Consider the following 26,617-nt stretch of genomic DNA (forward strand, 5'->3'; position numbering starts at 1 on the left):
CCCCCAGAACACTCTATGAAGCTAGAAAGGTGGCAGGGTCTGCCACACATGAACAAAGTAAAACAGTATTGTCCTCTAAGGTTAGTTTGTTCATTCAGTTCATTCAGTCATTAAAACAGCGGTAGATTGTTTCGTTTGTTAAGACATAAGATCTTTTTCCTCTGATTAAAAATATATTCCCCTAAAACTACAAAGTGCCCCGTAAAAACCCATTTACAGTAAAACTTAATCATCTGATTTGCTTAATCTGTGACATTATAAAAATGAAAGGAGCATTCTCACAGTGAACATTACATTCACTGCAGCTCCCAGTTACAACCGATAAAGCGAGGATCTAGCACAGCTCCCTCAGTGTTTGTGTCTATCTGCTGCCCTCTCTGACTGCACATTTACTGCACCACTCCTCTCTTTCCATACTTGGCAATGCCTTTCTTGCTCGTTCGCGATTGGCTGCTGCAGAGAAAGCCCGGAGTGACCCGGACATGCAACCGGGGCCTGTTTTGTGACTGCAGCCTCCTTCCTGTAGCCCGGTTGAGGAAGTGAATTTCGCTGACAGGGCTGGGTTCAGTGAGGGAGAGGCGAACAAAACATCTTAAGTCAAAAAAACAACAAGAGCCGAGAGGAGCGACTTGTTCATCCGCAGTAAAGCTAAGCTCTACAGTTATCGGTGAAATCGTGCTCCCCTGCCCCCGCTGAGACCGCCGCAGACCGCCGCAGACATGGTAAGGGCCGCGGTGGAGCTGGTGGGAGAGATGGGGACGGGGCAAGAGGGTTTTGGTGGGGCTGCTGGCTACTGCTAACTAAGCGCAAACGGCTAGGGGTGCTAAGCTAGGCTAGCGCTAGCTTGGAGGTGCTGAGTGGTAACCCGAGAGCAGCAGCAGGGGATCCAAGTGTATAAATCACCGATGCTTATCTAAATGGCTCCGTTTGCAGAACTTCTGCCAGCCGGATATCGTATCAGTTAGCTTCGCGGCTAAGTTAGCAACTGTTTCTGACATCTAGTCGGCTAGCAGCTAGCTGTTAGCCGAGCTAGATGCCTCGTAGGCATAAAGTTAGCACAGGATGTTTTGGATTTGACACAAGTTCGTGAATAGTATTAGTGAGGTGTCCTAATACAACACACACACACATAGTTGTCCAGTCGTGCACTCCACACGCACACGCCCTGGCTAAAATAGTCAAGCGCCGGGTTGCCTGTAGCTAAAATAAGACTGCTTGCTCCTCCTATTCCCAACCGTGACAAGCTGTCAGCCTTCTCTGCTGAGTTTTTCCTGCCTTGCGAGTTTGAGTCGTGACTTTTTGTTTTCCCTGCGAGATGACCATCCACACAAATAATACTAGCGGCTATTATTTACACACTGCTTGCATTGAACGTTTCCCTGCCACTCCCCCCACCTGCAAGTGGTCATTTATTTATGCGACAAAACTAGTATTTGATTTGAACTGTTCCATCATAATCGAGCACCATCATGTGCTCTCCCACTGTTTATAAAAAGTGTGCTCTTGTAGTGCATTCACATGACCTATGGTCTTATGCCTGAGTTGTGAAGAGCAGCTGGTTTTCCTCCACAGTCGCCCACTCTCCTCGGCCTCACCTCATCCATCCTGCTGGCTCAGCCCAGCCGCTCTCCCCTGACCTCGTGGGTTGTTGGTCTGAGCTAGTGTTTACACGGAGACAGGAGCACTTGTAAACACAGTGTCAAGGAGCACAGGTGTCTGATGGAGCAGACTGATTCATCAGCTGAGAGAGATTTATGAAAACAGGCAGGAGGGGAATCTGCAGGGGAGACACTGCCTCGAAACCTATGTTATGTTCAGGGTCAGCCTTAAGGAACATGTTTATGGAAAGAGGGTTCTCGACTTTATAACATGCCATTGTCTTTTGACCAGCAAGAAGCTGTATGAGTATACTATTGCAGGCTTATACACTTAAGATGAGTTACTTCATAGGTGAGCCAAGATGGATGGTTATGTTGACATCTAAAATGGAGGTGGAATAAATGGGTTAAAAAGCAATTCATGTGGCAATGCAAAAACATATTGCAGTTGAGCTTCTGGTTGTTCTACTATTAATGCATATGATTTAGAGATATTTCTAGGGCTAAAAGATATTGAGACGATATCTCCATTTGTTTGTAATGTAGGCGTGAGTGCATTGTGTTTTTGATAGCACTATCTGGTGATGACCAGTTAAAGAAACTTTTGTGGACAAGCCAGTTTCCTCCTTGAGTCAGCCTAGAGACAGGTTTTGTCCCTCTACTATTACACGCCTACATACATCTTCCAACACATTCCCCAGAGTTTCATGTTGTGGCTGGTCTGTCCTCCCCTACTCACTAATGTCCCGCTGCTCACTCACTGCATATCTAAGAGAGAGAAAACCCTTGGCTGAAGGCTATGCTATGCAGTCCAATCTGTTCTGTCTCTTCTACAGCTGTCATTTTGAAATGTTTTTCATTTAGCCTCAGGGTTTATACTTTGAAAATACTTTCATTTTGGTCTGGTCTTTTCAATGATTGAAAAGTGCTTGAAAGTGCTTATAATGGTAGCTTCATTAATATAAAAGTAATTGGCTTTATATTGGCTCAGCCAGGCTATGGGATGCAAAGTCTACTATACTTACCAACAGGTGACCTATTTAGAAACAGTAACACTTCTTTGCTTTCCTTTTAATATGTCATCCTGCTGTGGACTGCAATCAGGAAACGAAATGTTGGTTGTTTCTATCACAAACGCATCTGATTTAATGTGATGAAGGAAAATAATCATTTTGAGTGTATATACTGTACTGCAATTTACCACAGCTGCAAGGTGCTTTAAAATGTCGCCATGATTGAAAAGTTCCTATTTTCCAAATCTTTTCGTCAGGGAAACCCCCAATGGGATGTAGGAACCCTGTGGTCTTATTTGTCTTCCCTACTTAGGTAATACTAATATTTACATTTAATAACCCCTAATCTGCTGTGCAACAAAGAGACTGTCACAGTTAAAGACTTTTCCTTTAAGGAATGTTAGTTACTGGATACATCTTACAGGAATGTTATGAAACGACGAGGCCTGATGCCTCACAAACTGTAGTTTATTGGGAACATTGGCCACATTATCAAACATATGTTGAGTGACTAAGTACATAACCAAACAAGCCTCAGTAAAAAGTTCAAACAGTAACCTTAAAAGGTATTGGCTTCAGTTGGTCTCACGCTGTATTAAAGGCTCTGAGTTGAATTTGGGGTCATTGTTGTCAACTGTGGTGACTGTGCAGTTTGGATTGTTTTAATTGAAAAACACACATACTTTACAATATTTCTGACCAGTTTACTAAATAAGTTTCTCACATAGCTAGAATTTGCTAACCTTGCTTCAGTACCTTGGAAAATATTAAATACCATATTTGATAAAACAGGGAAAGTTGGGAAAATTTAAAAAGGTAATAGATAACTATGGTATACCACGACGACGCAGACAAGATACCATTTGTTCATTTATGGTAGCAAAGGCAAAACTAAAAATTGCTGTAGCAGAGTGGACAAGCAAGAAAGAGCAGCTGGCATTGGTATTTTAGAAAATGAGTATTGGAGTGGTTGCACCTGTATCAATATTTTTGACACCTCTACACAACCTACCTTTAGTTGCTATATAGATTTATTCTGCATTTGTTTTATATTTGATCACATTTAAATATTATTTGCCCCGTCTCACCTAGAATATAGAGCACCTAACCCTCATCTGGTAATTACATTGATATAGAGATGAGATGCATCAGGATCTGTTTGATTCAGCTGAGAATTTATGTGTATTTCTGGATCACATGGGGAATCTGCTTTGCAATTAATTAACGATAGGTGTTGGAGGAAACAGAAAACCCTCTCGGTTTTGACGAGAAAGTTGAGATAGCCCCAGAAGACCTGATCAGATGCTGATGTGTGAGGACAGATGTCAGGATGAAGTTAGTTTGATGATCACCACATTGACATATTTTGTGTGAGGACCTCTGGATCTCAGCAGCCTTTTGTTTGATTAATTTATTAGGCTCCGTATTTTTCAGCTTGTTCACAGTGATCATTGGGTGGGAAGACAGTGAGGGATATTGCTCTTCTCACTTGTGGTACTGACCACCGTGTTGGTAAGGATCTGTTGTGGAAGAAGATTGGATCAGACATCTCTGGGGCTACCTATCAACAAAATGTGACAAACTGGAAGTTTCAAACATGTGTGACTTATGGCCCCAACCCACTCGGTGATGTCTGAGCGGGTGTATTTTGCTCGCTTCACAACCTTTTCAGCACAGAGGGCAAAGTTTTAAGTGGCGCACTTGAATGGCAGGTGCCACTTGTACTGCCTTTTGATAGACAGATTGGTATGCTTTACTGTCAACCCTGTCGACATATAAAACTTCTCGTAAGATAAAATCAGAGTTTGGTTGTGTTGCATTCACACATTTCCCCGGCCTGAAATGTGTCACACTGCCACAGCAAAATGAAGCGCATCCTTTGATAGTTTATAGATGACATCTGCACCTACCTCACTGATTTGGATATTGTCAGGCCCATCACATTTCTGTTTAAACAGTTTTGTTCACTTGAATGATTCAATTTCTTCAGACTTTTGAGTACTTGGGGTTCAGTCTCTTTAATTTCTAACAGATCTTTTGTCTGCAAATTCTCACATGACAAATCATGAGTGCTGTTCAGTCTACTGAGCTGGAAATTAGCTGGAGATGTTGTGTCTGTACTCTCACAGTGAGCGAGCAGTGTTTGCCCACAAGGGTGTGAATATTTCCTGCACAGCAACTCCTCTCATGCCCTCATACAGAAGTTGTTGCCAGCCTTTATCATTGTTCTCTTTTGGAGACGTGAAGCAGTTTGGAGAGGTCCTGCCAATTGTCGTGAGCCAATCCTTGCATATATTTTCCTACATAATATAGCTGCTCAGTGAGCCGGCTTCCAAACTAGAGCGCCAATTCAAGTTTGAAAAAGTATGGTAGCTAAATAACCTCTTCATTAGCATTGCAGTCCAGCTTTTCTTTAAAGGATAGGTTCACAGTTTTCAAAGTCTAAATCTAAACAATCAATCAACATGAACATTGAAGTGGATTCTACTTGCTTTAATCATTGAAGAGATGCCATGAAGAGATCCCCTCTAGATGGGCTTTCAATGTGGTGCCAAATCCTCAGTCCTTCTGTGAAAATTTCCATGTTGAGCTGAAAATGATACAAAGCTTCAAAAATGTGAGTTTGTTAAATCAAGTGAATGCCTCCTTGAGATGAAGCCTTTTTAGTGCAGAAGTTTTTGTTTTACTGTTCTATGTTTTAGCCGCAGTGGAGGGACAGTTACTGAAAGAGGATATTTTGTACTAAAAAGGCTGTACGACAACTTGTTTTTACCAGCAGCCAAAGCCTCATATTACATTCAGATAAAATGTAGAGTCTCAGGAACCCTGTGGAGACACCTTCTCTGCTGTTTTATGTTCATGGAAAGAGCAATGTCAGTGGAGAACTCTCTGACCATCACCATGAACATATTACTGAAGTTTCAGCAGTAGTATAGACATCTGGCACATCTTTAAAACTGAGACGACACTCCTCATGGACCTGTAAATAATTATTGTTACTGAACCGTTAACATTGAAATGTGCTCCAAAGCAAATCAGTTGTTGAGAGGATCTGTCTTCAACTAATAAGAATCCACTTCAAGATTAATTTATTTTATAATTATGATGGAATGGTTAATATTGTTGTCTATGTACCTCGGCTGTAGTGGGAAACTTGCCACAAGATATAAGCAAAGTATTGTCATTTATATAATAATCAATATTTGGCCTAAGCAATTAAAGATGCTCCAGAACAGCTTGTTACAGATGTTGTTGCACTTATTGCTGAGGTCATTTTTATTTTAAGATTTATAAAACTAAAAACATGTTGATAATCTTGGAAACCTTTTCTTTAACAAAGTTAAACAGTGATTTTTGTTTTGTCTTTATTGTCTTTTTGTCAAACTTTGCATATTGAAAACCATTATTCTTTCATTACCGTACCAGTATGCAGTAATGTACTACTGTGTAACTGGCAGTGTTGTTAAGCTTCAAACTGATTTGAACTATAATCGGAGAGGGCAGTTTTATAAGTGTTGTCTCTCTTTCAGAATGACCAGCAGCTGGACTGTGCTCTGGACCTGATGAGGCGTCTGCCTCCTCAGCAGATTGAGAAGAACCTCAGTGACCTCATTGACCTGGTGAGTTACTTTATTTTGTTATCATGTCTGATTGTCTTACAGAACAAACACACATACAATGTCGGCTATGTGCCCTCCAGACATGTTTGAAGAATGCACAAACTTCCCTTCCCTGAAAAGTTTGGCTCCACTATATGTTCACAGGGGGTTTCGAGTTTCCATGTGACACTTTTGTAAGTTGCATTTTGGACCATGATTGGCTTCCTAACTATTTCTGATGTTATAAAATCATACCTACATATATAAATTGAGAATTAAGGTGAGCACAGAGAAATCCCTGTTTTGTTTTTTCATGTAGTATAACGAACAAAATATGTCAGTTATAGCCTGTTTTGAATTATATTTAATTTTCATCACAGACAAAGAAACAAATGATGCCTACAAACCAAAATACGAATGTGCACACCCCCTTATTCAAAAACAGAACAAAAATAAAAAACAAGAACAGCAACAGAGAGATAAATACAGCAGTGTTTCAGCCTATACCAGCCTACAGTAAGAAAGTAAAGCAATGTGGCTAAGCAAAATAAAACTGGATTTTGTACAGCAGGGACTTGTGGTGAGAACCTTGGGAGTCAGGGTGTCTTAATAATTAGGATGTATCCCATCTGGAGAAACAAGCAGCACTGGTAGCATTCCATTCCTAGAGAATTACCCTCTTTGCTCTTAACATACCAAACATAAGAGTGTTTAGTGTTTACTGCTGTACAGTACGTGTCAATGTAAGAGAAGCTTCAGAACAACCAAACAAGGCAGCAGGTTCAATCTGTAAATCCTACATTTTTTAGTACCAAACAAGATCCTGCCAAAATGAGCACAAAATCAGAAAGTATGACCTGGAGTGCCCTTTGTTATGTTGCATCTTTCACAAATATCAGTTACATTGAGATACATTTTGTTAATCTTTTATTTGGAAGAATTTAAATCTGCATAACTTTAAACTGAATTGACTGCAACTTGGCATTAATTGAAGCGAGCAACTCCACACTACGATGGTAACAAACTTTTGAAATTGGATATCACCTCACAAATCTACACATTTCAAGTGGAGGAAGACTTTAAAGGCATGTAAAAAAAATTCTGTTTTTTTATTCTGAAACCGTCAGTCCCTCTGTAGTACTGTTAATAAACAGTTTTTAAGATGACAGAGCAGTCCAGTGGGAACTTGTGATGAAAAACACACATTGAAGCTGTTGTGCTCCAGGGTTTTCCTTTATTGGTTGAGTATCAAAGGTCACCTAGTGATAATTTGATAATGACAGTAGACATAGCTAAGATGCTGCCACGCACAGTAGTCAGTATTTCCTTTAAATTGTTCTCATTTGATCATAATTTGGGGTTATTTTTTCCCAAATGCAAGAATATATCAATTCATGAAACATAATTACACTTAAATTGCAACTGCATTTCTTTGGGCCGTTGTTTGAGTTCTACAGTGTGTTTGGTAGCATGAGGAGTGTGTGCCTGTGTGTGAATGTGTGGGTGGTTATTCTGTGGGTTCACTGGTGCGTGTGTGTTAGCTGTTCCAGACTATGTAAGTGTGAAAGTTGCTGCACATTACTGTGTCATTTGAGTAACTGAAGCTATTTTCAGCATCCACTATTTCAATGTTATTTTTGAGCTAAGTGTGGAAGTGAATATTTAATCCTCAGAGCAAAAGTCACAGCTCAGAATGCTGCCTGTAAATTAATTATTTGATTCCTTTCTACCGTTTTCAGTCAAAGAAGGACTTTTATTTTGAAATTATAAGCACTTTGGTGCCAGCTGAGTCCGCCAATTTAGACACACTAAATCGGACACAAATCAAATCACACTTTTGCCAGTGTTTCCACGGCACCTTGATTTGTGTGTGTAAGAGTTCCTATCCAGCCAGACCCCCACCTGCTCACCTTCCTCTTCCCTCACCTTTAACCTCTCTCCCCCTGGGTATTGGCTCTCCTCTCACCCGTTTCATTGTGTCTGGTTGTTAGTGATTATTATCGCAGCTGTCATTCACTGCAGGCACTATTTGGCTCCATCGCCTCTGCTCCGACTCTCCCTGTTTTAATTTAGTTTGTCATCACCTGAGATCACCTCTTTATTTCCTGTTTGTCCCACATCTCCTCCACTCTGTTCTCCATTTCACCCCTCCCACACTCTCCCCTCGAGTTGCCAGGTGTGTGTGAGTTTGGGTTTTTTCAGGAAAACAGGGCCTCCTTTGTATCTATGCTCTGATGTAGGACATAGAGAGGGGCGTCCATGTCAGTCTGTGAAAAGTAATTTGTACCCCCTTATCCTCCTGATATTATGTTCCCCATTGATATTTTATTCCAGCTCCGCTCAGTAACCCCTGCTTATTGCAGGAAGCTGAAAAGTGAAAGACAAGACAAGAACTTTCAGTTAACTTTTGACCTAAAATGAACTTCAAATACACGGCTACTTTTGTTTTTGCCCTTTAGTCTGTTCCTCCAAAGTCCTGCAAGTTTGTTTTTAAGTTGGCATCTGCTTGTTCACACAGCTTGTTCTTCTGTCTCTCAAGTCGAAGAGAATACTTTCAATCAGCTGTCCAAGGAGTTGAGATGTGTTTCAAACTTTTGCAGAATTTTGCCTCTCTGAGTGCACTGAAGTATCTGTGCTGTAGAAAAAAGTTTTATACATGCATTGAGCTTTTTTCTGTGTTTGAATCCAGGTGCCCAGCCTGTGTGAGGACCTCCTCTCCTCTGTGGACCAGCCCCTGAAGATTGCCCGCGACAAGGCTGTGGGGAAAGACTATCTGCTCTGCGATTACAACAGAGACGGCGACTCCTACAGGTCAGGATTACAACTGCTCTTCAGTCATATACAAGGAACATTAACTACATCAAGAACAGTTTAGAGCAAAGTACCACACTCCAGCACACATCATGAGAGAGAGGTGAGATGCGACAACATTTAAGTTTTGGGGAAAGTTTGTCTCTCTCGGAAGACATTCAGAGTGCTGCACTCGGTTTACTAGAGCTGCGTGGATTGGTCAGTTTAATGAAAAGTCAATAAGATTGATTGGAAGAAAATAAATTGCCAACTATTTTGATAATCGATTAATCATTTCTGTTCACATTTGCTGATTCCTACTTTTCAAATTTCAGGATTTGCTGTTTTTCTTTGTGAGTGAGAGTAATTGAAGAGTCTTTGGTTTTTGCGACTGTACAGCAGAAGAATTTTATCAGCGACTGATTAATCGATAATGTAATGTAAATGCAATGTAAATCTGTGTCTGAAAGGGGAAAAATATTGAACTTTTAAAAAAAGTTTCAGGAAGGTTAACGTCCAGTTCAATGGATGACACATGCAGGTGTCAAGGCATTTCTGAACATTTAGTTGCATATATATGATGTAAATACTGAATTCTTTTGTCTTCTTTAATCCATCAGATCCCCGTGGAGTAATAAGTATGAACCTCCTATTGAAGACGGTGCAATGCCTTCAGCTCGCCTGAGGAAACTCGAGGTTGAAGCCAATAATGCCTTCGACCAGTACAGAGACCTGTGAGTACCGGAGACCAGCAGTCTCACCTGGAGTTTTTAATAAACGTTGAGTGATGCCCTCTTGTGACCTCTGATATCTGTGTTTCTAAGGTACTTTGAGGGTGGTGTCTCCTCCGTGTACCTCTGGGACTTGGATCATGGCTTTGCTGGAGTTATTCTCATCAAGAAGGCCGGAGATGGATCTAAGAAGATCAAAGGGTGCTGGGACTCCATCCATGTGGTGGAGGTGCAGGTGAGAAGCAGCTGATATGAAAGAGGTTGACATCTGAACTTGTTCCTACACGGTGTTTCTGTTTTCTCTTAAATTATTGTTTATTTCAAAGAAAAAACATGTACAGGTGATTGTTAACATCACAATCAGGGCATGTAGGAGGTGCACCACCATAAATCTGTTGACAGTCATCCAAAGCAAACTTTCCAGTTGTCTCATAGCTTGTTGTGTCTGCTGTGCGCAGGAGAAGACCAGCGGTCGAACTGCTCACTACAAACTCACCTCCACTGTCATGCTGTGGCTCCAGACAACCAAGACCGGCTCTGGTACCATGAACCTGGGTGGCAGCCTTACAAGACAGGTACACTGTCAAACTAAACAGAAGACAGCTGCTGATCTGTGCAACCTTTCCTATGTCATTGGTGAGCTCAAAATGTCTTGTCTTTTCACAGATGGAAAGGGATGAGTCAGTTGGAGAGTCCGCACCCCACATCGCCAACATCGGCCGCCTTGTTGAAGTGAGTATGACGGATGATAATGATGATGATCGTTCTCATTTAGCCTTTTTAACTGCCTAGCTAAAGCCATAAAATAACACAAATATTTGGATGTTTGGGATCATAAGGCTTGTATTCACACCCTCCCAAAGATAGCCAGCCAGTAAAGCGTTAAAACACTAGCGGGAAACATGATGCAAGTTTCTTACATTGTAATAAAATGTATTGCAGTCAGTTTACACGTACCTAAAACTGATGCAGTCTAATACAACAGTCCTTCAATAAAGCCTCCCTTCACTAGGGTTACCACAATCAGTTTTTTATTCAGCTGTTTTACAGATCTCTAATTCTAGTTAATAAAACAATTGTCTCAGAATGTTGTTGGCAAATTGAGGATAGAGGTGGGAGTCATTCTGAGCGAATTTTTTGAATCTTGTTCCAGGATATGGAGAACAAGATTCGCTCCACACTGAATGAAATCTACTTTGGCAAGACGAAGGACATTGTCAACGGTCTAAGGTAACGCTACATGAGTTGTCTGGATGACTTTGACCACCTTCTTTCCTTTAACAGCACTTCCTGTCGAGGGGGTCTGCAGAAACTTTTTCATTGTATCAGTCTTACATTGTGTGTGTTTTTACTTTTGTTTCTCCACCTGCTCAGCAGAAGTTTTCTTGCCTCTTCTATTAATTTCTGTCATTTCTAGTCTCATATTTTACACCTTTGCTGCTATCAAATTCAGTTGTATTACTCCGTTTTCACTTCACCCTCTCCACCCCCTATACCTCTCTTCAACCTCTCCTACGATCTTATTTTTTGTTATTGTCTGTCTTCGCACATTTGTGCTGCTATTCTTCTCATATTCTGTTCTCCTGTCAATCCCTCTGTCACCTCTCCTCCCCTGCTGCCTCTCCTCTGCACTCCAGATCTATTGAGTCTTTGCCTGATAACCAAAAGTACCGGCAGCTCCAGAAGGAGCTGTCGCAGGTCCTCACCCAGCGTCAGATCTTCATTGACTAGGGTCAGAGGTATATCCTGGCATGGGGCATTGTGTGTGTGCGTGTGTGTGCGTGTCTGTCTGTCTGTCTGTGTATGTTTATTGGTAAGCAGAAAATTAACAAGTGAAAATGCAACGTTTGTTTGCCTGCATCTAGATAGTTAGGATAGTAGGATAGTTGAGGATGACCTCAATATGCAGTACTTTTCCAAATAATCTTTAAAATAACATGTTTAATACAATAAGAAGTATAGTCTACAAAGACTTATAGATACTGTATTTTTGATGGTGATACTGATGGTTAAATTTTGTTTTATTATTTAAAGAATTCAATTAAAAAAAATGTAATCATCAAAAATTTGGCAATTTTTTTTTTTTTTTATATCAACACACATTTTTTGGTAAAAGTCCCTTCGATTATTTTTCATAGAATTTGTACTGAATATACTCAACAAATTATCCAGTGGAGACAGTAATTTTTAAATTGTCAAAATAACATGTGAACGCATGCATGTGCGTGCGCGCATGACTGACTCAATGCTACATGAACCTATTTGCATGCTCCTCAGAGTGTTGAACACTGAGCAGCTGTGTGGGCATGTTGTGCAGGTTTTGTTTACCTTTGAGTCCAACAGATGATCACTGTGAGAATGTGACAAACTAACCATGTCAGATTATTCAAAGCAGTCACCGACCCTCATGTTTTGCGGTTCGTTGCCCTAATAAGGTTTGCCAAGATAGCGTGTTTATTCTAGGCACGTCCTATCGTTGAATCCACATATGTGGAAATGTGTACGGGAAAGCACAGCATTGAAAGGAAAACAACAGAAAAATCTGACTTGCATTGAGTATTCACTCCTTTTTCTGTTATTAAAGCAAACAGAGTAAAGATTTGCTTTCTTTGATTGTATATTTGCTTAAATGTATGTGGTTTCTTAAAGTAACTTCAGTGTTGTTTGATAACTAGGGTTTTAATGATCAAATGATCAGAACTGATATCTCAATTGTATGGTTAATGATCCAATACCATCCAGGCAAAGTGAAGAAACATCAACTTTGGGATACGCCTTTATTTTGAAATCCACCTCCTTGCTAAACAACAACATTTCTGTAGACATAACTGTAAAGATTTTGTAAATTTCCATTGTCATGTCTATTAATTTGGTTTCATTTCATTTTGTAATGTTTTTTTTTTATATATATTTTAGACTATAAATACTTTTAAAATATTTTCAGCTGTATATTTTTATCTTAAACCCCATAAAAAGGAGTTGTCTGACATAGTTATAGTTCAGCAAAGTACAAAATGTAAAGGATGGTGAACACATGCCAGTGATGGTGAACACTGCATGACATTATGTAACTGTTGGTTTAACTTGCCTGACATTAATGCTCCATGTGTGCAGTGTGTATACATTAAGTAATAATACATGTTTCTCCCCACAGAGGAGGAGAATGTACTGTGATGTTTACATTATTAATACTTTTAAAGACTTTAAAGTTTTCCTCATGAACTTACAGCCTTGTTTCTGTCTCGCTGGAGAAACTTTCCCCGTGTCTCTTGCTGTTTTTCCTATTTGACCCCGTACTCACTGACAGTCTCCTCTCTTTGTGTCCCTTACAGGAGTGTTCAGACTCTGGCTGACAAGTCAAAGCAGGAGGCTCTGAGGAACGACCTGGTGGATGCACTCAAACGCAAACACAACTGCTAGAGATGCTACTGTTGTTTTTTTTCTTCTGTCTCTCTCTCTCTCTTGCGCGCGCCTCATCTCTGCCATCTTTTTCTCTGTTTCTTTACGTCTCTCCCTCCATGCCTGTTTCAGTGCTGCACTCGTTTATTTGTGGAAAAAACAAAAAAGGAGAAAATGCTTAGCTTTTTATTTGTTTTTTTGTTTTGTTTATTGTTTCTGTCAGGTTTTTTGTTTTCATGCATCTCATCTGCCATGAAGCCATTCACTCACGCTCCCTCTGTCTCTCACCCCTCTCTTCTCTCCTCTTTCCCACGTTACCGATATTATGATAGTATTACCACGGTTAATGATAATCTTGCAGTGTGAGGGTCATTGTAGTTAATAATCCCTGATGTTCTCACAGCTGACGTGTCTTCGGTCAATGTCAAACGAGCGATCTTGGCCCCGCTCTCCCTCCGTGACAAGGAAACAGACTGTGCTGTAGGTGGTATGGGCTCGGCGGGGCTGTCATTATTATGGACATCAAATTTATTTCTTGCACCTATTTTTGTCTACAACACCTCCCAAATATATTTGTATAAAATTATCACTGTCAGTGTATAGCTGTCATTATTCTGGGCGATGTAAACGGTGTGAACACGAGGGCGGCCTTCGGTTTGTGTTACAAGGTTTTAGCTCTTATTCCACTTCACATGCATGTGAGCCTGTGTGTGAGCATGGGGCTGCAGAAAGTGGAAATGAAGACTTATCAAACAGGGGATGGACTGTTATAATCACTGGGTGATGATTACACCCACGTCGTCAACCCCAGCCTCCTACACAGTGTATAACACGACAGTTTGCCTCCCCCTCTGTTCTGCTTACTCAACTCTTCTCTCTCCTCACCTATGTCTTTGTTGGGGGTCACAGTTTGTCTTTGTGTCTCAGTGGAAACCTTTAACTGTTTCCACTTTTTTTTTGGAGGGGAATCTTTTGTTGTATTTTTGTTTTGTTTTTATTTTGTAAAGCTTATGATTCATATTGTATTAGAGCCTCCAGCAACAATAAAAACAGTAAAAAGCTACTCTGGGTCTTATTCTTCATTTCTTATTTATGTGCCGCACCGAGCAGGCAGAGGGCAAAATAACAAACCACATTACCATTGCAAAACACTGCAGGAGGGCAACACTTTACTTTGAGTACACCTATTAAGCATTCATAAGCTGTATAAACATTTAATAAGTTGCTTATACCGCACTTTGATGCAGCTGTGATCGGATTTCTGTATTTGTGGGGCTCCTCAGCAGCTCAGTTGGCAGCGTGTGCCCCATGTTAAGAGGTTGTGTCATCAATGCTGCAGCCCAGGGTTCAAATCGGATCTGTGACCCTTTGCTGCATATAATCTGAATGTACATATGATTTAAAGGACAACACCATCTCATGCTGTTTTACTATGTTGATATGCGGCAGACCCTGCCAACTTTCTAGCTTCAAACAGTGTTCAGGCACCTTATTTTCCTGTGAGAAAAACTTGTTTATTCAGTTGTGGAAAATATAAATATTTCTGATTTTGTATTATTAAAATCATTAAAATTGTAAATATTAAAATTCTGGATTTCAATTTCTTCTGCCCCTTTGAGGAATGCCTGTCATCTACATCAAAGTGTATAAAGTTACATGTACTAGCCTAAACGTTTTTGCTGCCTGTCAGTTGAGTGGGAGGTTAAGTTTTGGCTAAAGGACGGTTAAACGGTTAAATGCTAGTTAGCAGCATTTGTCAGCTTCCTCTTTATTTTGTCTGTTATAAGCCGATCGTTGTTCATTTTTTGAGACTGCCTGTTAAGAGTTAAAACAAGATGTCGACACTAAGTGGCTGAAACGGCTGAGGGAGCTAAATGCAAATACTAGCCTCACAACATGGACGCAGTGACAATGCAAATGTGTTTAGCAGGTAAAATGTTTACAACGTTCACTGTCTTAGTTTAGCCTTAGCGTGTTAGCATGCTAACATTTGCTATTTTTTTCACAGTTGTAAAATAAATATGTCATTGCCCTGACTACGGGTTACAAACTCTGAAGCAAATAGACAGTAATGTAAATAATTACTTATTTACTCAGTTCTGTACTTAAGTATAATATTGAGGTACTTGAAGCTTACGTTACTTTACTAGTAGCTAACGTTACATGTAACGTGAAATTATGTTAACGTTACTTCTTCAATTCAGGGACAAATATTGCACTTTTTACTGAACGACATTTATATGATAACTTTAGTTACTGATCTAGATTAATAATACAATATATAACCAAGAAATAAATGATAGTGCATTGACATAGATTAAGGATAAACTTTTATCAATCCTTTAGTAAAATTCACAGGCTACAAAGCAGCGAAAGTAGGCTAATTAAAATTAGATTGACTTTTACCAGCTGCAACATTAAATTGATATACACAAAAATGGATCAGTAATTAGCCAATAATCAAATGCTGCACTTTGTATTTAATTGTGCAATTTTGCAGAATCAGTGCTTTTGATCTTGGTCCTCATAAGTTAATTTTAGTCACTTTATAACGCTAATGTATACACCTAATAAATATACTTATGTCCTTTTACCCAATACCTTTTTAAGGCATAAAGTCTACCTGTACAGAACTTAGTATTTATATCTGCATTTATACATTGTTATATTTCAATTTTTATTAAGAGTGTCAGCCCAGTTGGTTGATCCGTCCATCTCTTCATCTGCATGATGGTTTCAACTTTTTGAGGCTCCTTCCTTTATATGTTATATAATTTACCATCCTCTTGACCAAATCACCTGCAACTGGTGACATATTTTGGCTTTTTTGGAACAACATTTTACTGATGTCACTGACAAAAAAACTACATATCTTCATGCCCTGATTTGCTTCAATTAAAAAAATACTAATTTCTGTTGTAGTAAAGTTCTAATTTACACTTAAATAGTATCATCTCTAAAACTCTCATAATTTGATATCATCTGAACTTTGAGTGAGAACACACTGTTGAATAAATCATCCATCTCTATTACATTTTGATGAGGTTGAAAATGACTTCTGTACTATGGAAAAGGGGCTGATACTATTAAAACAAATTAAAGAGGAAAACATTTTATTTTTATGTCCTGTGCAAGATATAAAGACCACAACTTTAAGCATAAATTAATCTGTGTAAGATAATCTTTAAATGATAGAATCCACCACATCTATCTGCCACTTTGATGATTTTTTCATTTTAGTCACGTCGCCATAATCATTTATTTAACATTTTCATTTTCTTGATCCCCGGTGGGGGTTTTACTTGACAGACAGCTGATTTTTAAGACTCCTTGAAAGATCCTGTTTCCAAGCTCAGGAATAGACCTCAGCCTTTATGGCAAGATGGTGATAAAGTCCTTGAAGTGCTTAGAAAAAATGAGAAATGTGACATCTATCCTTGACAACTAGGCAAAATCCATCCGCTAATGAAGATGATGTGAGATGACTGACAGCTCCAGGACAGCTTGACCTTGTAGTGAAATCATTATCTCAGTGCTTTTTTCATAATAACACCAGATGTATTGCATGAAAACTGCCTTGTAGATTTACTTGTAACAGTTGTTGAGAAAGAGCCTCATTCATTCATTCATTCAGCACAACATGATGACATTTGCATTTCTTCAGATGCAAATGTCCTCATGGAAATACTGTGACCGGCATGAATAATGTCTGTGCTGGTGGAGACTGCGAGACTGCAGTTTGCCCACTAGGTGTCACTGAGATTCAGCACATTATTAGATTCAGAACCGTTTTACACTTTTCAACATTTTAATTTATTTATTTCATCAAAGATTTTACTGGTCTGTACTCAGTCCAAATTCATTCATGTGAATTGAATATAATTGAATTAAAATGATCCTCTGTTGGCAGATTTCTAAAACAAGGTGCAGCCAGTGAAAGAGCAGCGTCAACATTCTTGGTGTTTTGGGTTCAAACACTCCAAACCTAAAGTTTGAGGAATGTGTGCCTGTTAATAAGTAAACCCATTTTGGAGTTGACTGGTGGATTTAACATATATGTTTGTCACTGATTAAGTCATAGTGGTTTGGGCTTGTGTATGTGCTACCACTGCTTAGAGATTTCTGTCTTTGACAATTCAAGTGTTTTATTCTTGAAAAAAAAAAAAATGTTAGGATAACACAAGCTGAGGTGCTCTTGATGTGGTGGTTGTGTAAGCAGCATTCAATCTTGGCAACAACGACAACAAATGAAAAAGATAATCAATAACATGCTGTCAAGTAAACTAACTAATGATATCTAATGAAAGTTTTTGTTTTCAGTTAATAAATGAAGCTTTTAGGAAGTTTTCATTTATCTCCAGTGGCAGGGTTTTTGTCAAGTGCGCAGACCCCTAACAGAGCTGTTCTCTCTCTCTCTCTCTCTCTCTCTCTCTCTCTCTCTCTCTCTCTCTCTCACACACACACACACACACACACACACACACACAGGTTTATGATAATGAGGAGCCTCAAGTCGCAGGGGGGGGCAGCAGGAGCCATTTTTCCACCATTCAAGCGGAGTTGCGCGGACGGAGCGGAGGTGCTGCATCTGCTGCTGCTGCTGTTGTTGCTGCCGGCGTGTGTGAATGGTGTGTGAGCCGCTTCGGACAAGGTGACTGCGGGTTTGCCTCTTCAAATCAGCCGGGGTGACCGGAGAGAAGTGTGCCCGCTAAGAGCATGGCTCCTCTGCAACAAAGGGAAACTCACAGGCGGAAAGTTTAAAGGAATACGGAGCTGAAGACATTCCCACTCGGAGAGCCGGCTGAACACAAACTGAGGAGCGATGCACTTCGTAAAATGGGATTTGTTGTTATTTTTCTGGTGGTGTAAACTGGTTTCGCTGGCGCGTTGTTACACCGTTCACATCAGTGAGGATGCGGGGACAAGGACAGTGGTGGCCGGCGTGGAGCGGGGCGCACGGTGCGCTTTGGATCAGGTCCTCGCTCCAAAATTCATGGAGCGGTTTTTGGAGACAGACGCGGCGGCGGGCATTGTGTTTGTTTCAGACTCTGTAAAGTGCCCCTCGCTGCGCTCCAACCCCTTCACCCTGTACACTGTGGCTGACTGCACGGACTCCAGCTATAGGCACCTCGTCACCAGCCAGTACGAGGTGCATGTTCACGGTAGGAACTGTTCAATCAAGCGTAAAAGAAAACCTCAGTGGGACATGGAGGTCCTCAGTTTGTTTAGCGGCCACAGCCAACACCGCTCAGAGTGCCACCAAGCAGGCTCTGCTTTATTTTCAGTGGGGGGTCTGCTACCAGGAGCCCCGATCCGCTGCAAAGTCGCCAACAGCCTTAACTTTTATTTCTCAGAGGGGCACTTGTTTGTGTCTGAGACGCTGTGCTGGAGGCAGGACACGCTCCTGGAGTTAGACCTGCTCTGTGATGTGCTCACAGGAAATGGACTGAGTGCTAAAGTCAAACCTGTCTCTGTCCACTGGCGTGTGGGGCAGGGCCCCTTCAGGCAGGGCCACATAGAGAAGCTGTTAGAAAAGGCAGCTCAGTCGGATTCAGGGATTGTGAGCAGGAGGAGGAGAAGCGTCAACAGCAGCCCCCAGTTCCAGCCTCCCATGTATCAAGTGTCTGTGGCAGAGAATAAGCCAGTTGGGACTCCTGTTGTTGTTTTAAAAGCAGTGGATGCAGATGAGGGGGAGGCAGGCAGGCTGGAGTATTTCATAGAGGCTCTCTTTGATAGCCGCTCCAACAACCTCTTTGCTGTGGACCCGGCCAACGGGGCTGTGTCCACAGTAGAGGTGCTGGACCGGGAGACTAAAGACACACATGTGTTCCGTGTGACCGCCGTCGACCATGGCACGCCTCGACGTACAGCCATGGCCACCCTCACTATCACAGTCCGTGACGCCAATGATCATGACCCCGTGTTTGAGCAGGAGGACTACAAGGAAAGCATCAGGGAGAATCTAGAAATAGGCTATGAGGTCCTGACTGTGAGGGCCACAGACGGGGACGCACCTGTTAATGGAAACATCCTGTACCGTGTCATCAATAGTAACGGGTCCAATAATGTATTTGAGATTGATTCCAGGTCTGGTGTAATCCGCACCAAAGGTCTTGTTGACCGAGAGGAGGTGGAAGCCTATATGCTCTTAGTTGAGGCAAATGACCAAGGTCGTGACCCCGGGCCCCGCAGCGCCACAGCTACAGTTCACATTGTGGTCGAGGATGACAACGATAATGCTCCGCAGTTCAGTGAGAAACGTTATGTGGTCCAGGTGCCAGAGGACATGGCCCCTAACACAGAGATCCTGCAGGTGACCGCCACAGATCAGGACAGAGGGAGCAACGCTGTCGTTCACTTCAGCATCATGAGCGGAAACACCAGGGGGCAGTTTTATATTGATGCTCAGACGGGTAAAATGGACGTGGTGAGTCACCTGGATTACGAGGCCAATAAAGAGTACACCCTAAGAATCAGAGCTCAGGACGGAGGACGCCCTCCGCTGTCCAACATCAGCGGTCTGGTTACAGTGCAGGTGCTGGATGTTAACGACAACGCCCCCATTTTTGTCAGCACTCCATTCCAGGCTACAGTGCTGGAGAACGTGCCCCTGGGCTACTCCATTATTCACATCCAAGCAGTGGACGCAGATTCTGGGGACAACTCCAGGCTGGAGTATCGCCTCACTGACACCACGCCAAACTTCCCCTTCAGCATCAACAACAGCACAGGGTGGATTGTTGTGGCAGCCGAGTTGGACAGGGAGAGTGTAGATTTTTTCAACTTTGGAGTGGAGGCCCGTGACCACGGCTACCCTGTCATGTCCTCTTCAGCCAGCATTAGCATGACTATTCTGGACGTCAACGACAACAACCCAGAGTTCACTCAGAAGGCGTATTACATGCGACTGAATGAGGATGCAGCAGTGGGGACCAGCGTGGTGACAGTGTCAGCTGTGGACCAGGACATCAACAGTGTGGTGACCTATCAGATATCCAGTGGAAACACCCGCAACAGGTTCTCCATCACGAGTCAGAGTGGAGGGGGGCTCATTACCCTGGCGCTGCCTTTAGACTACAAACTAGAACGCCAGTACGTCCTCACGGTCACTGCAAGTGATGGAACACTCTATGACACGGCTAAGGTGTTTGTTAACGTCACCGACGCCAACACACACCGACCTGTGTTTCAGAGCTCACATTACACTGTCAACATCAATGAGGACAGGCCTGTAGGCACCACTGTTGTTGTAATAAGTGCCACAGACGAAGACACAGGTGAGAACGCACGCATCACCTACTTTATGGACGACAGCATCCCTCAGTTTGACATCAACCCAGACACAGGAGCTGTCACCACACAGATGGAGCTGGACTATGAGGACCAGGTTTCCTACACGTTGGCCATCACTGCTCGGGATAACGGCATCCCTCAGAAGTCTGACACCACCTACCTGGAGATACTGGTGAACGACGTGAATGACAACTCCCCCCGCTTCCTCAGAGACAACTATGTGGGCTCTGTTATGGAGGATGTTCCCGTGTTCACCAGCGTGGTCCAGGTTTCTGCCACCGATAGAGACTCTGGACTCAACGGCCGCGTCTTTTACACATTCCAAGGCGGGGAGGACGGCGATGGAGATTTCATAATTGAATCCACCTCTGGGATTGTTCGCACACTTCGCAGATTAGACAGAGAAAATGTACCTGTTTACAGCCTGCAGGCTTTCGCTGTAGATAAAGGTGTTCCTGCCCTGAAAACACCAGTAAACATCCATGTTACAATCCTAGATGTGAACGACAACCCCCCTGTGTTTGAGAAGGATGAGTTTGACATTATGGTTGAGGAAAACAGTCCTATAGGCATCGTAGTTGCTCATATTTCTGCCACAGATCCAGATGAAGGCAGTAACGCACAGATTATGTACCAGATAGTGGAGGGGAACATCCCAGAGGTGTTCCAGCTGGACATCTTCTCTGGAGAACTGACTGCACTGATAGACCTGGACTATGAGTTGAGATCCGAGTATGTCATCGTGGTCCAGGCCACCTCGGCCCCTCTGGTCAGCCGTGCCACCATCCACATCAAACTTGTCGACAAGAACGACAACATGCCCGTCCTCAAAAACTTCCAGATCATCTTCAACAACTACGTGACCGACAAATCGAACAGCTTCCCCACCGGAGTGATCGGACGCATCCCTGCGCACGACCCCGATGTCTCAGATCAGCTCCATTACAGCTTTGAGGTGGGAAACGAGCTCAACTTGGTCCTCCTGAACCAAAGCACGGGGGAGATCCAGCTGAGCCAGGCTCTGGATAACAACCGGCCCCTGGAGGCCTCCATGAGGATCTCAGTGTCAGGTGAGACTCCTAGATAACTCTTTGTAATTGCATACTCCACCCAGTGAGGTAAAAAAAATAGACTCACTGAGGTGCATTACCACTCTGTTTTCACAAGCATGTCCTGTCTCCTCATTTACATTTCCGCTTCACTTCACCGGATAATGGAAGTGATGATGACTTAAGTATGTCTTTCTTGGCTTCAGTGTTCCACAGTGATTTCCCTATAATAGAAATATTCATGAAGACGGATTAATATTCACTGAAAGATATTTATAAGCCACTCCACCCACACTAAAAATTACTCAGATTACCGAGTCACAAGAGATTTATTGAAGAATTTAAATTCTTCGAGGTGGATTGTTTTCATTTCCGGGTTCTGTAATTTTTTGGACCCCTCATTAAGGAGCTTTCCTGTGTACAGAGGCCTGATTTAGCTCTGTCTATTGTGGAGATTTAAATAGCTGTTTGTCTGAGCACGTCTGTATCCTGTGGGATCCACACTCCAGTGGGCAGACTGATCATGCCCCATAATTGCCCACCACACTCCCTCCTCTCCCACATAGAAAGAAAGACCTAATTCGATTATGGTCTATTTCTATAGCTTGTATAGAGTCAGGTTAAAGGGTTGATGTTTTTTAAGTGTTGTATTGTTTTACCGGCTTGTTTTTCCTTGCTCAAATTTGACAGAGAGGGGATGCTAGTTTATTGATGTATCAGACATAAAAACAGTGAATCACTAAAGTTGGTTGAGATCAAAGTAAGTATTTTTTACCAGTAAATCGGTATTTGTTCAACTGGTTTGGACTTGATGAGAAGGGTGATATAGATCCAAAACAAGCCTGACAATTCTTTACTGCTCATGCTCGCTGCTCGTGTTGCCTTCTTTGTCCTGCATGTCTTAAGATGCCTGTGTTTCCATTCACAGTTAATTTTGCATGCCTGCACAAATTGCAGAGTTTTATTTGATCCAGAAATGTGACTGAACTTGAATTTCACAAAGAGAGACGGAGAGAGAGAGAGAGAGGTGGGGGGGTGTTGTTGTTAACCTCTGTTGGAGCTTACTTGACACAGTGTGATCTGCTGTAAATCTGCCTTCTCTTTGACCTTGGCACAACCTAAGAGAAAAGGGAACAGAACGACGCAGCGTATTTAAGAGATTGGACATCAAGGTTAAAGATGAAATCAGACCCTTAACAAAAATAGTGAGAAGGACCTTGGGATTTCTGAAGACTGTGTCCGTTGAGTGACTGGCAGCCTTTTCTTGTTTGCTGATGAGTTGAAACCAAATAGTGGATACTGTATAGTTGGAATGGGCAGTTGTTATAATGGATTGAAGCTGAGCATTACCTCTCTGGAGAACAATAGTGAGCTGTCGATTCAGGGGCAGGCACTAGAGCTCATACCAGGCTGTGGTTGGGGGCAACAGCTGTGACTCCAACATGGACCAATTAGAGGCTGGGTCTCCCCACCGCGTCCAGCACCTGCTGGGGTTTATGTGTCAGCACCCCTGCAGGAGACAGAGGGACATAGAGGGAGGCAGGAGGACGAAGGGGGGAAGGGAAGGAGGGGTTAAGTTGCGGTTGTATAAACTGGGAACATGTTTGAAAATACAGTCGTACTGTAACAGAGCAGGAACGTCATTAGACAGGGGCTGTCTTAGGAGGAGATGGGGTAGGAAGATGAGCTCCTCCAATGGATGCTGCTGACCCCAATTTTCCAAGGCTTCTCCCTCCAGGGACCTCCCAAGTCTTCCCATTATCTCTCTCTTTATTCTGTCGTTTAAGAGGCCCCATATGATGGACGATTTTTGATGGGCTTCTTTTGTATGTTGTTGGACTGTGATTAACATCGTTTCTGAGCACCGCTCTTCAGACTGACATGGATGTAACAACCCTAATGTAGCTACTCTTTGCTTTAAGTTTAGAGTGTCTCCTATGCAGTTGCTTTGGGAAGGTAACCTTTTAATAATCCACAGATTAGAATGATCTTCTTAAAGTCGAATTCAGGAATATAATCCTTTACATTGACCCAACTCCCTGAGGTACAGTAATTACTTGCAGATAAAACTGGACCGCACTCTGGCTTAAAATGTTTAAATTTATGATGTAATTAACTTCAGTATAGTCTTTAAATTATACATTTTGTGGTCATGTTACATTAATAAAAAAAGAAAAAGTTTAATTAGTCACAATATTATATGATATTGTATGAAGGGTTTGAGGTATATACAATATTGTTTAACAAATGAACACTGCCATGATCCTACACTAGCTACATCTTTTATTTTGTTATGATTGAGAGACCTCTAGCAGCAGAAATTACATATTGTGCATTTAAAGGCCAAAATGTCGGCTTATTGATAGTCTGGCAGTGAGATGAGTGTCTAACTGGCATATTTCACTTTCCATAAATATAATTTATATGTGTTTCATATTAAGTGTCATTTAATTTTCTCATCATCTTGAAAGCTTCTCAGTGTGCACTTCATGCTGAGTTGTTTAGGAGTTGAATAAAAATGCACCATAAAGATAATTGCAGACCGTCATGCTAACTGAGGTGAAAATAAAAATGAGTTAAGTGGTGTGTAGTGAACTATATTTAAAGAAACAGCATGAGTAATTTCATTTCAATTTAATGTGGTTTTATCATCCCTGCAAAGGCAGCAGTTTGCCACCCAGTTGAACAAATTCACTTACAAGAAATAGAAGGAAAAAGAACAAAGGCAGGTAAACTATGTGTGGAACTGGTCATGAACACTTGAATGATATGCACTAAATCCCCCATTTTACATTCCTACCCTATAAGAAACACTTAAAGTAACTCATAGAAACCATTGCAAAGCATGAAAATTTCCTATAAAGAATTGAGAAGATGGAGGGCAGAGGTGATAAATGGCTTGAAATAACAGCAGTTTTACAGACATGGTCAGGTGGGTTCAATATGCTCGTTGATTTCTGTATGATCTGCTGGTCAGGGTTAGGGTTAGGGTAAAGGTGTTTACAAGAGATACCTTTTCCTGCAAAAGCTCAATAGTTTGACTGATCTTGTCAACAGAGAATATTACTCTTCAGATTGCAGGTTGACTCTTTTGTCATTGAAAACCACAAGCAAGGCACTTAAAAACTCATCTGACAGCCACTTAACCTGATCATCCTGCTGCCTTGTTGTGCAATGGCTGTGTATACTGGCATAAATTAGTGCTTATAACTATTGGAAAATGTTAGTGAAGGAGTCAGATTTACAGCAGTGGTGTGTAGGCGTTGGGCCTTCCTATGCACTAAATGAATGGAAAACGATAAAGTCCTATTAGGGTGGTGTCTGAATTGATTAGTGTACTGAAACTTATTTCAGATTTCACAGATCTGTTGAATAACAGCTCACATCTCTGCCACATTGAAAATAAAACTGACATATGTGATGATATAATTCTCCATGTGTCACTTCAGTATTGTGGTCACACTGCAGAGCGAGAGGCTGGTTGTCGTCTGTGCGATTAGATTTGCTGCATCCTGGGATCTGTCAGACCAGTGTTGACATACTCTGGGGCTGATCAACTGTTCCCAGGCAAGCGTGAGCCTGCATAAATAGGTGTTTGCGTTTGATGGCAAAGATTTTCCCCCTGCATTTTTTTCATTCTTTAAGCCCTCTTAATTTCCATGTAGAAAGTGTAGCTAATCCTTCATTATCCTTCAATCTTCAACGCCTTATTATGCCTGGTAGTTTGAATATGAGGTCGATTTGTTGTTTCTGTTTCTGTTTTGTCACTATTATGTTCATATGTCAATGTCTATACATTTCTTGCACTATAAAAGGCCTCTGCAGTAGTTACACGCTTAAAAATGAACCTCCTGTGTGGCAGATATACAATGTATACATTATCACAACTATGCCATTAGGACACTTTGTCCTTGTTTTAATCAAATTCCAAGCCAATATCAACCCCCATGCTCACTTAGCAAAAGCCAATGCAGAGATTTCACAGACAAACACGCCTCCACGACTAATGATGGCAGTTCGATTCAGCTCACATCACACTGCAGGTTGTACAGATGCTCAAATTACATGGTGGACAGACAGCAGATATATTTTCTCTCTCTGCTTGCTGTCGGGAGAACAGACCCTTTTAAAGTGTGAAGTGGCCGTGGATGCTCCAAGGTTAAGGCACTTCACTTTCAAACTCGTGTGAGCCAAACTTGCTGGCATTCGACCCAGTTTACTGGCGCAAACAGTCTATAGGCTTGTGTATCAAGTTCTTTGGTTTCTCAAAGATTATTTGGTCCTGTTATAATTAGTTTTAAAGGAGACCTATTGTGCTTTTTTAATATTTTTCCTTCCCTCAGTGTTTATATATGTTTCTGTGCACATAAAATGAAAGTTAAAATGTCAGAGTCTGAACCAACAGAAGCTTCTCTCTCCAACAGAAAACTCTGCTCCTGAAATGCCTCGTCAGTAGTCCCCCCTTTTTATTCAGTGACTTTCTGACATCTCACAACATCACCAACATTTGCATAATTTCTGCCTAGCAAATAGTTTGGCATGTAACAATATATTTCACACAGCTTCTCTTTTGTTGTTAGCGATGCTTGTTCAGTCGTGTGTGAGCTGACCAATCAGAGCAGACTAGGTATTCAGGCAGGGAGGCCTTAAAAAGAAGAGTTAAAACAGAGTTTTTTCAGATAAAGATGCAGACAAAACTGGGCAGGTTGAGAAAATTGTTTTTTTTGTTCACTAAAGGGTGTAAACCTGTTCTAGTAGTGACCCAAAATAAAAACGTGAGCATAATATGTCTGCTGTAGGTATTTAGATTCTTAGTTTTACTTGTGGGATATTTGTATCCAAACATTCCATGTGGTTGAACATGTTTTTATGTTGTCTTAGAACCCTTTTGCCTTTTGCCAGATTATGTTACTAGACTGGAATATTAATGGAGAAAACTCTCTTTAGGTCTGGCTCAGACAAGTTTGACAGCAAAGTGGCATTACTGTATAAGTAAGAGCCAAGACATTCACAGCCGGCGTAATTTCATTATAATCTAATAAACCTTTAAGCTGTCGGTGAAGGGACTTTCTCATGGGGGTTGTCTCCTGTAACACTAGCCCATCAAGTTGTACAAATCTGGTATATTTCTGTGTGTGTGTGTGT

At 41.6% G+C, this 26,617-nt stretch overlaps 2 protein-coding genes across 7 annotated transcripts in view; both read left to right on the top strand.

The window, feature by feature from the left end:
* The first annotated feature begins 449 nt into the window (after window positions 1-449).
* On the top strand, window positions 450-14,193 carry capzb (capping actin protein of muscle Z-line subunit beta). 3 transcript variants are annotated; one of them, XM_030419395.1, is made up of 10 exons: window positions 450-722; window positions 6,142-6,231; window positions 8,900-9,021; window positions 9,621-9,734; window positions 9,825-9,966; window positions 10,190-10,306; window positions 10,398-10,463; window positions 10,885-10,961; window positions 11,369-11,470; window positions 13,064-14,193. In XM_030419395.1, the coding sequence occupies exons 1-9, from the start codon at window positions 720-722 to the stop codon at window positions 11,460-11,462; spliced, it is 825 nt and encodes a 274-aa protein (XP_030275255.1). In that variant the 5' UTR covers window positions 450-719; the 3' UTR covers window positions 11,463-11,470; window positions 13,064-14,193. The 3 variants fall into 3 exon arrangements, with proteins under 3 accessions (XP_030275255.1, XP_030275256.1, XP_030275258.1); XM_030419396.1 differs by having other exon boundaries at window positions 11,369-11,463; XM_030419398.1 differs by lacking the exon at window positions 11,369-11,470 and having other exon boundaries at window positions 451-722.
* A 729-nt stretch (window positions 14,194-14,922) lies between these two features.
* Window positions 14,923-26,617, top strand: part of celsr2 (cadherin, EGF LAG seven-pass G-type receptor 2) — a 67,750-nt gene continuing 56,055 nt past the window's right edge. For all 4 annotated transcript variants that reach the window (XM_030419333.1, XM_030419334.1, XM_030419336.1 and 1 more), the window contains exons 1-2: window positions 14,923-15,060; window positions 17,619-21,493. In XM_030419333.1, the coding sequence (XP_030275193.1) occupies window positions 17,953-21,493 (3,541 nt within the window). In that variant the 5' untranslated portion in view covers window positions 14,923-15,060; window positions 17,619-17,952. The remainder of the gene's footprint in view (window positions 15,061-17,618; window positions 21,494-26,617) is intronic.

This window comes from Sparus aurata, chromosome 6 (genome assembly GCF_900880675.1).
Source record: "Sparus aurata chromosome 6, fSpaAur1.1, whole genome shotgun sequence".
Classification (NCBI taxonomy): Eukaryota; Metazoa; Chordata; class Actinopteri; order Spariformes; family Sparidae; genus Sparus; species Sparus aurata.

Coding starts and splice junctions, on each gene's coding strand:
- capzb (XM_030419395.1), top strand. Junction 6,232..8,899: donor TCAGTGACCTCATTGACCTG/GTGAGTTACTTT, acceptor GTTTGAATCCAG/GTGCCCAGCCTGTGTGAGGA. Junction 9,967..10,189: donor TCCATGTGGTGGAGGTGCAG/GTGAGAAGCAGC, acceptor TGCTGTGCGCAG/GAGAAGACCAGCGGTCGAAC.